General features: G+C 34.9%; 1 protein-coding gene across 4 annotated transcripts; it reads right to left on the bottom strand.

Annotated features, from left to right (window-relative positions):
* Nucleotides 1-350: 350 nt before the first annotated feature.
* On the bottom strand, nucleotides 351-6,182 carry LOC146949531 (uncharacterized). 4 transcript variants are annotated; one of them, XM_085745520.1, is made up of 3 exons: nucleotides 5,983-6,182; nucleotides 5,742-5,888; nucleotides 351-698 (listed from the first exon to the last, which is right to left on the bottom strand). In XM_085745520.1, exons 1-2 carry the CDS (start codon nucleotides 6,053-6,055, stop codon nucleotides 5,743-5,745), a joined length of 219 nt encoding a protein of 72 aa, XP_085601646.1. In that variant the 5' UTR covers nucleotides 6,056-6,182; the 3' UTR covers nucleotides 351-698; nucleotide 5,742. The 4 variants fall into 4 exon arrangements, with proteins under 4 accessions (XP_085601646.1, XP_085601645.1, XP_085601647.1 ...); XM_085745519.1 differs by lacking the exon at nucleotides 351-698 and adding an exon at nucleotides 4,583-4,902; XM_085745521.1 differs by lacking the exon at nucleotides 351-698 and adding an exon at nucleotides 4,709-4,896.
* Nucleotides 6,183-10,900: the final 4,718 nt, after the last annotated feature.

Below are 10,900 nucleotides of genomic sequence, written 5' to 3'. Positions count from 1 at the left end.
CAAATTATACCCGATAATATTTATTTTTTTTAGTTTCGAAAAACACCTAAAAGTTGTGCATTCAATAGAAAAACAGCTTTTTTTTTGTGTATTTTGGAAGGCTTATATGAATTTTTGATAAAATTAAAAATATATTATTCATAAGTATTAATTTATCATTCTCTAAAAAATACTCTTTGAAAAAATGTGAAAATTTTCTGTATTTTTCTCACTTCCCAAAATTCTCCACTTCAAACTCCCAAACAAAGCCTAAAGTTCACACATGGGGCTTAACTAACACCTAATTAGGAGTTACTGGAATGGCCAAGAAAAATTTATTTTTGAGAAATTTGCGAAAGAAAATAATGGATAGAGAAAAAAAAATGAAATAAAATTACATAGTTCTTGGAAAAAGTGTAAAATTCTTCAACCTTTTTTGGCTGAATAGAAAATTAGAAATGAATTAACGTTTACTTACTCTAACTCTTACACTGTACCCTTATAACATTTTAAACAAGGACACACTTAAGGTGCTTGAATAATGCACCCTTACAAAATCGGAAAATCTTGAGGATCATGAAGCACTTACAAAGAAAATAACATCTACCTCACCCCAAATGGACTAGTGGAGGGTTCTTCCACAATGTGTCATGTTCAACCTATATCGTGCTCCAATACACCAACCCTTCGAATTTTATTATACTCATGAATAAGATATCCTGAAAAGTATGAAAAGTATCACATAATCGATTAATATGACTAATTATTTGTCTGGATCAACACAGCAATATATGTGGATACAATTTAGACTATCTATCATGTGTTGTCAATTTTATTTTATTTTTTAAAAAGAAAAGCAACTTCATTATAAAGGAATAAAGAAAAGGTACACAATCCTCTAAAAAAACAAGGTACAAAATGTACCAACAAAAACAAACACTTCCATAACAAAACTAAATCCCAGCAAAACCAAAAAAACAACACCCCACAAATATTACAAATTCCCCACACTTTAGAAACCAACCAACCATCCACAGACAGCACAACAAGACATAGTAAAAAGCAATCATAATGGATCTAAATTCAAAAGCTAGACAACCACAAGCAGAATAAAATGGCATGACCCTTTCCATCAATTATATCACACCTATAACAACCAATTGATTTCCAGTAAAAAAACCTATTTATTTGTGAAAACCAAAAGGCAGCTTGCAAAAACTGTTCTTCATTGCTTATAATGTGTAGTCTAATAACAAACATTTGTAATCCAAAATCAAGTTTGTAAGTGCATACTTCATTACTTATAATGTGTTCTTGGACGGCTCATTCATAATTACAAATCACTGCCAAGAGGAGGGTCTACATTGAGATTGATTTAAGTGGAGAATGCTTTGATCTCTCAACAAATGAAATTATATATCTTTTAAATAGAAGCGAATGCAGTATAATTTGAGCATATCTCAACTCTCGAGAAAAAGGACTGTAATTCACCCTTTTCTGTACTCAACTATATGTGGGATTTAGAAAACTGGGATGTCTACCTTATTGTTCTTACATAAGAAAGGATCTGTTTATCTGACTAGAGGATCATGTAGTATAGTGCTAAAGTACATATTTCCGACCTGTATCTTAGGAATATCCAATACCATTAAGTCAACTAATTTAAAGATTAGTTACAACAGATAACAAATCCTGTATGCTGAGCTTAGTAAGACACTTTGGGCATTACTTATCATAGTTTTCTTGTATCAATCCTCTTTCATGATCCAGATCTCTTAGGCTTTGTTCAGAAATTTGGAGGGAAAGGGAAGGGAGAACTTTGAGGATAAAGGAAGTAAAGGGAAAGGGTGAGTAATCCCCACAGCTTGCATGCTATTTTTTTTCCTCATTGGACTAAAACCATCCAATATGAGGGAATACAAAAGAATGCATTGGGGAAGGGATTCTGAGGATTTGGAATAAATTTTCTAATCCATTACTTCTCTTTATAATACTTGCAAAATTTTAAAAAAATAAAATATTACTCATAAGTATTTTCATCCCACTCCCACCCACTTCAGAAATATTCTCCCCATAAAAAGGGAAGGATTCCCCTATCTTTCCCTTCCCCTCCTTCACTCCAAAGCACTCCCCTCCCTTTCCCTCCTAACTTCCAAACAAAGCCTTAGCTACATTTTTTCTTCACCAACTCTAGCGCTTTACAAGGGTTGGGTTCTGCCTAACCAGCCAGCCATCCCGGTAGAATTAGTGCAGTGTGGGTTGAGCCTAAACTTTTTTATTCAAAGCTATCGGACCGAACCGATCCAACCTACACAGATCAGAGTCATATTGGGTCTAATAGTCACAGAATTCGCTGGTTGACCGGCGAACCGCGAATTGGTTCGCGCGTACCAATTCGCGGTACTTTCGCGTACCGATTCTCCCAAATTCGTGAAGAAATTCGTGGAAACAAGCAAACCACGAGTACCCGCAAAAATTCGAGAGTGGGAGAACCGTGAGTTGAGGAACAAAGCTGTAGAATGAGAGTGAGAAGAGCACGAGCAAGAGAGAGGAGAATGTTGTTGCAGCCAGTTTCACGTTAGTGAAGAAGATGATGAAACTAGGGTTAATAGAAATTGGACTTCTCTGTTGCTGGACCAGTTTTTTTCTATATTGGGCTTTTTGTTAAATTTGGCCCAATGAAGAATTGCCTACAGAAAACGTATGGCATAGTAATTTTCTTAAAGGTAAACTCTTTTTTTGAACTAAAATACTTTACTTTCTTACCAAAACTTATACTTCCAAAACAATTTTATTGTTATATTAATAAAAAAAGCTTATTGCTCACTAATAAATTTTAAGTTTTGTTTAAAATTCTAGTAAAAAAATACTTTTCTTAAAACTTTATTGATAGCTTACTATATTTAATAAGGTATTATTATTAGTACCACGAACCGAAGCGTACCGAAGCTCTATACCCCTATACGTACCGAATTCTTCTCATGTAGCGTACCGCGAACCCGTACCCGTACCGGAGCGAATTGCAAATTATGTGACTATGGGTCTGACTTCTGTGTCTAATATCACACCCCGGAAGCTTATTTATATAAGTGAATCTTGTAGAAAATATACTTATCTCATACACAATAAACGTTGGGCATGAGATCTAATAGAGATGAGGGTAAGAGAGGAAGAAGATGGGGACAAGTCTTGCAAGGTAGGAGAACAGGGAGACTCATGACCCCTGTAGTCACAGTTCAAGATCTTTGCACAATAGCAATTTCCTAGCAATTTTCACACTCACACTCTTGGCCATTTCACAAGCAGTACCACTGTGTGAGTCGTCAACAATGCTGCTTCTCTGGCACGGTTCAACAACACCCTAGGGGTGACAGGCGATAGTGAACGGTGGGCAAGAGAGAGATACGAGGTGGGAGAGTGCAACTGTCAATTGTGTGCATACAAGAGCGTGTAAGAGCAAGTGAGACCGGTCAAAGCGCGCACAAAAGGGAGAGAGAAGCCCAGAGTACTGGGATTTTGCGGCCAGAGTAGGTCAAGTCAAATCACAAGCACACAATCTGTATGCAAATGTAATTGTTATTGAGGAGAGTTTTAATTTCATTGAAGTAGGGTCTATGTTTTTATTAATATTAATTACGTGAGATTGGGTAGGCTTGGGTTTAGCAGGTTGAAAATCATAGAACCTGAAACCCGATCCAATGAGTACTGTTCCTGCATATTTGGATCCGGTTTTATATGGATACCAACCTAACACGGTTATGTAGGTTGGGTCAAGCTAGGTTAAGCAAGTGAACCCAACCAACGAAAAACCCTAACTAGCGGCCTTGGTAATTCAGGATTGTAGGCATTGTCATAATAAAAAAATGGACTCAATATTTATATACAACGCAGGTCCTGACTTGCATCAAACCTTTAGTTTGAACCCAAATTTGTCGAATTCCCAAAAGATATTTCAGCAAGATATTTATTGACATTTAAAATCACAAAGCCCAGAAATTAAACACACTCCAGCAAGGTTGTACCAAGTAGAGCTTCTTATACTAATTCAGCAAGAAAATGGAAGAATGGGGAATCAGTTATGCTAAATTAACCTTGACAAAAAAATTATCCAGATTACAGCTTGATTTTTTGTTGCTTACTACTAATCTGATTTCTGATGCAGCCATTCATATCAGGTTATCTTCATGCAATTGTATGTTCCTATAATACAGATTAACAGACTATAGATCTGTATATAAGCAATAACTTCTCAACCTTCATTCAGATATCAAACAACAAAATAGTAATCTTTCTGTAGATTTGGAATGAACATGGTGGGATTGTATATAATATTTGAATCACTGAATCAGTGAACTTGAATAGATATCAAATACCGAGGGAAGAGATGAACCTTTAAATATCAGCTGACTAGCTAGCATAAAGAATTACAGAAATTTAATCAAACACCAACCCAATCAAATGTTAATATTTTTCTTCAGTAATTTACGGGAAGAGTTTAGAGGCAAAGATTTGCAGAGTCAGACAGTTATATAGCCAAAACAGAACTCAGTAGAGAGAATAAAAGGAAACGCCAATTTCACAGAAAATAGGAAAAGAACACAAGTTTAGGGGAATTCATGGTTTATTTTATTGCATATTGGATTACCAAAGGTGAACACTGACCAACATGACCCTTAACTTGCATTTTGAGGTTAAAATGTCACCATATAAGCAAATTTAAAGCAAGAAATAATGCAAGGAAAATATTTGTTTGAGACTTTCAGCGTTATACAAACACTTTTTCCTGAGTTGCTTAAGAAGTTTCAGTTTTCAGGTTCCCAAAATTTTGTAAATATATGATCCTACAACCCTTTTGATATTTGAAGTGAATTGCAGAGTAATCCTTCCCACTGATGACCATAAGTCAAATCCTCAAGTCTGAACCTAGAGAAAACCATTAATATACGATGCATCAAGCTAATACTTTGGAGAAACATTACCTACTCAACCTTAGTTATGCTACCAGAATTCCTAAATAACTACCTCTACTCATTCGGAAAAAACAATAAAATCATGACACAATCCACTCTGTACAATAAACCAACATTGGCTCCCCTTTGAGCAACCATAATGTACTATGTATAAAATCTGAAGTTCTTTTGAAGTCCAACATTATATTCGATTATTCATAGCAGACAACTAAGGTGTGATTTAGCAAATAATTCTAAGTAATAAAGTCAAATTAATTTATTAATGTACTGTTATAATAATAAGGGGGAGCCTTGGCGCAATGTGACAGAAAGGTCAAGGGTTCAAGTCTTTGAAACAGCCTCTTGTGTAAAAAAGAGGTTAAGGCCGCGTACAATACACCAAATGGTGAGAATGTGTGAATGCCGCAAAACAAAATGATTGCAGTGAATCCGATATGTATAACTATCCATTCCAAATAAAGCAAAAAATGAGAAATATGCAGAACCTAATCTAATCGAAGTTTCACATTCACAATCAAAGCTAATATCACAAATCACATCTAAAAAACACAATTAATTCATTGCAAATCATAACAACAAAAACAATAACAAAAAAGTTTTTTTTTTGAATCCGCAAATATTATTAGACGCCATCCCCACAAGACGCAGGTATGAACGAAATAAGATACAAATGGTGCCACATATAGACGGTACACCATAACCACCTAAAAAACACCCCTGAAAATAAACCCACCAAAAACATCACCACCTAAAACAGACTCCTTCAAAAAAGTTAAACTACAAAACCCTAACCTTATTTGAGAGCTTTATGAACAGCAACAGAATCCGACGAATTCGAAGTCTCTGCAACTGCTTTGACTCCCTTCTTCTGCTGCTGTTGTTGGATGACCGACTTGCTTTCAAACTCGCGCCATTTGTTGATTGCAACGGTAACAGCCACTGAAACCGTTGTAACAGCGATGAAATTCGATACAAATAAGAGAGAGAGAGAGAGAGAGAGAGAGAGAGAGAGAGAGAGGGGGAATTGGATTACCTCCGGCACCGACGAAGTATACAAGACGCATGAGTTTGGGTCCGGGCGGACCGGAGTATTCTTCGCCGGTCATGTATCCGCCGCCGGTGAACTGTTTCTTATCAGTTTTCTGTTACTCACTGTCTTCGCTGTTCAGGTTGAAGTTGTTTGAAAATGCAACTCTACCTCTCTGCGTGGAAAATAAGAATTTAATGATTGTGCGGTGTAAAATGGTTTTAAAAGACTTAAATATACAATTCTACTTTGTATTTACCATTCTTTTTAAAAGACTATGTAATTATTAAATCACTTGAGTATTTGTTTTCGAGTTCATAATATCGCTTATGTGAACGTGATGAGCTATGTACTAAATATTAACCATTCCTTTTAAAAGACTATGTAAATTATTAAATCACTTGAGTATTCGTCTCTGAGTTCATAATATCGCTTATGTGAATGTGATGAGCTAACATGTTCATTGTTGATTGGGATTTGAAGGTTCTGACTCATACTTTTGACATGAAAGGACCAAAATGCCCTTAATGAAATCAGTTATGCTAAAATGACTATTTTGTCCTCTTGACTGTCACTTCGGAGATCAAACAAGCCCTAGATTGTGTTATCACCAACTAACCTTCTGTTTTATCTTCCAAAATCTGTTAGATTCCTGCATCGATTGAATTCCTTAATTTCCCCAAAATCCTCAATTCCTTTACAGTGGCTCTCGCATGGGTGAGATTCTCTAAGAACCGTGAAACGATACTCCAATCCATCATCCTCATCGGAACCGGCAACAACCTACGTTTCAAAGGGGTTGAGAACATATATATATATATATATATATATATATATATATATATATATATATATATATATATATGTGGGTTTTGTTACAAGCCACCCTTTGGTGGTGTCTTTTAACAAGTCACACCTTAAGGTGTGATTTTCACTTTTTAGTTATAACTTTGCTAAAAGACACCTTCATAAAAGTAAGTTGGTGTCTTTTCGCAAATACTCATAGAGTAACTTGATAAAAGACACCTTCATAAAAGGTGTCTTCTATCATAACCCTATATATATATATATATATATATATATATATATATATATATATAGAGAGAGAGAGAGAGAGAGAGAGAGAGAGAGAGAGAGAGAACATATCTAGTGAGAATGGCTTCTTTATATGAGAATGTGAGAATACGTTATGAGCCCTTAGATTAAAATTGATTGGCTGAGATTAAAAAGCCTCATTTAACAACACATATGCCTCTCTTTACTCTATCATTTCTTTTAAACCTTTCTTCCTCGTCTAATTTTCATCAGCTCATGGCATTTCCAGCAATTAACATGCCTCTTTTTTCTTTTTGAATCAACAATTAACATGCCTCTTGAATCAATGAATCAACGAATCAACCTGTTGTTGTTGACTGTCCATCTTCAAATTGGGGCCAACATCATTTTTCCAGCATTTGTACATGTTCGCCACCTATCTACACCTACTTCTTCATTCCTGTCGGAATCTAACCGTGGTGAAAACGCGCTGTGACCAACTATTAGCTTTGGTATTACTTTATGGTGTCAGAAATTGGATCTAATTTTAATTTTGAATACATTCTTAGTTAACCAATTCACGTAATAAATTTGATGTCCAGATTGAAATCTTAGATGATGAATAACTAAAATTGTACCAAATTGATAGATTGACCATGTAAATCAATCTAATAAAAATAATTAATCAAGAGAGAGATCTGGAAAGGTTTTTTTATCGGGTTTCCAACTGCAAACGGGTACAAGAGATTGGGGACGGCGAGTTTTCGACCGCGAATCAGTGGTGAAAGGGAGACAACATGTTTCCGACCATGAACTGACGGTGGAAGGCGGCGATGGCGAGCTTCAGGCGGGTTGCAGTCAATCCTGGAAGAGGGAGATGAACAGACAGAAGAGGGATGTTTTTCTCAGTTGTGGAGAAGAAAAGTAAAAGGTGATAGTCCACATGATGTATTTATTGGTACTTTAAATCTAAGCCGTCCATTTTAATCTAAAGGGTTAATAATGTATTCTCATATTCTCAAATAAGGAAGTCATTCTCACTAGATATGTCCTATATATATATATATATATATATATAAATGTGTGTGTGTGTGTGTGTGTGTGTAGAGAGAGCAAAGGAGAAGACAAAGATCCACCATGAGTGAGAGAGGGAGCAAACATGAAAGAGGGAGAGTAAAAGGAAGATATTTCATATTTGTGCTAGGAGGACGAAGATGGAAACGACAGTGGTCGTGATGGCAAGTGGAACAGTGGATGTCTGGTATGAAGTACAAAGAAACAGAGGGGGAGGGAGTGGTATGGCGGTGGTGGTTGTGTTGGTGAAACAGAGAGAGAGAGAGAGAGAGAGAGAGAGAGAGAGAGAGAGAGAGGGGGATGGGAGATTTAGAAGAAGTGGGCATTTTGGTCCATTTGTGTCAAAAAATTTGAGTCAGTATCCTCTTATCTTAGTCAATAGTGGACACATCAACTAATAACCATACAATCAGTTTCAAAATAACCATATAAACATGGGGTGATGTGATAAAATAGTGGATTCTAATTCTAATGAATGTTCATGTAAAACTATTTTACATATACTCTTATGAATTTGAGTTTGGTGATGAAATTTTAATGTGTTAATAAGTTTTGGATATCAAGTCAAATGTTACTTGTTTTGGTCTTAGAAATTACTGCAGAAGAATGATGGTTAAGATGATACCACAAGGACATTTGTCAACAACATGGCTTTGAATGAGGAGGTGAACATAACAACGGATGACGTGGAGGATTTGGATGTCGTGTACAATAGTGAATTTCATGGAGAAGATGCAGTTCAAGTTGATGTTGGTGAGAATGAGATTGACGAAGATTACTAACACCCTGATGAAACTTCAGCGGGGAAGAAGCTTTGAATTTATATTTATTGTACAACATGATACTAAAAATGGTCCTAGCACCAGTTACATTCATTGATTACTTTTATTGATTGTAAAATGTTTTTCTTTTTATACTAAAAGGCTAGATGAGAATGTGGTTATGGAGTTGAAGAATGGAGGAGGAGACACGAAACAGAAACAGGTGAGAGACATGATGGGAATAGAGAGAGAGAGGGAGAGAGAGAGAGAGAGAACAATTATATAACCTATTGTCGGTGCATCGTCTATAACATCACTCATCGCTCGCTTCACATAGCACAGTCACTATGTGAAATGTGATTCACTCGCCCATCCTGGATTGATCCATTGCTCATGCTCTTAACTAAATAACTCACACATTACATCATATGGCAAAAATAGGACTTCAACCATGTAGAGAACCCCGATTTGAATTTGGTGAAAGAATTATCAGTTACAACATTGGATCAACTCTCTTCTCTCTCTCTCTCTCTTTCGCTTTCTCTCTCTCTCTCTCTCTCTCTCTCTCTCTCTCTCTCTCATGAGGGAAATAATAATTTAAGAAATAAGAAGAGAGAATAGAATTAGGGTATTTCTATTGTATTACAAAAATAAAATCTTGTTTTTTTATTAGATTTCTATTGTCTAGACCGAGTTGAGTTGAGTGAAATTTAAATTATTGAAACTCGAATCTAACCCAATGGATGTGAGTTGATTAAAATAAAAATCAAGTTTACCGTATTAACTAACACAACATGATGTTTGTGAGTTGGGTTGGTTGGGTCGAGTGGGTTACAAGTAGACCCAAACCATATACACCCCAATATATGAACATGATTAACACTATTAATATAGATGAGATTAATTAGAATAGACTGACAGTGTAAGAAAGTTTTTTACACTATCAACCAATTAAAATCACTCAATTAGACACATCATCTTAAGGGTTAAAAAAAGAAAAAAGAAAATAAAATATGAATAATAAATGTCATATCACACGTTTAGGAGCACATTTATTAGAGAAATGATATTTGTACAACCACTTTGTGACAACTTTCTCTCTCATACTCACATTATAATCTTATTCTCTCTCTTCCTTTTTCTCTCTCAATTGTTTTTAACCAATGAAAAGAGAGAAAAAAGAAGTTGTTACAAAAGTTGTATCAAATAGTTGTTCAAATATCACTACTCCATTTATTAGCCTAAAATAAGGGGATACAAAATTACAACATCAGCAATTTGAAAGAAGACATAGTTTGGGTGCAGATTGGGCATATGCTAGTTTTTTCCCATTTTGTTTAGGAGCATCACTACTCAAATATTATGTATTTTTTTTTTTTAGAAAAAATATTATGTATTGTTAATTCGAAGGTTTTGAAGCTCAAATTATTATTGTCAAGGAAATGTAGTAAACTCTTTCCGAAATAGTCAAATTTTAATTCCTTCTTCTATCAAATTAAATATGGATTACATATTATTTCGATTTAACTGCAATGTAATGAATTTGTGCATCAGACTATTAATCTTACTTGTTGGTCATAGACGTCAACTTGTAACTGATAGGCCAATGTTCCAAGATCACATAACTTGTTGATAATTAACAAAATTTTCATTAGATATTAGCATCCTAATTCATCATGATTTTAAAACTAAAGGGCGAGAAGGATAAAAAAAACAATTGAATTTTCATAAAAGAATCTTGCAGAGATGAATGTAATGAGGCATAACCATTAATATTTAAATATATTAAGAAATGTGGGTAGAAGGAAATTATTGGAAAATATTTATTTGATTTTTTCCTTTTTTTAACACTTAAAATTATGATAATGTGTTTAATTAGGTAATTTTAATTGATTGATAGTGTAAAGTTGTTTTACACCATCAGTGTTTATTCTAATTAATCTCAACAATATAGATGACTACCTTACAACCCAAGATTACTTGTTAGATATCAACTAACTACGTTCTTCATAGCCTTATTTCCTAGAGCGTTAGCCTCCATGCACATTTTGAAT

This window comes from Medicago sativa, chromosome 2 (assembly GCF_051527215.1).
Source record: "Medicago sativa cultivar Bolivia chromosome 2, Bolivia_mono, whole genome shotgun sequence".
Lineage (NCBI taxonomy): Eukaryota > Viridiplantae > Streptophyta > Magnoliopsida > Fabales > Fabaceae > Medicago > Medicago sativa.
Note: the sequence above shows the minus strand (reverse complement) of the source record. Positions and strands in the feature narration are given on the sequence as shown.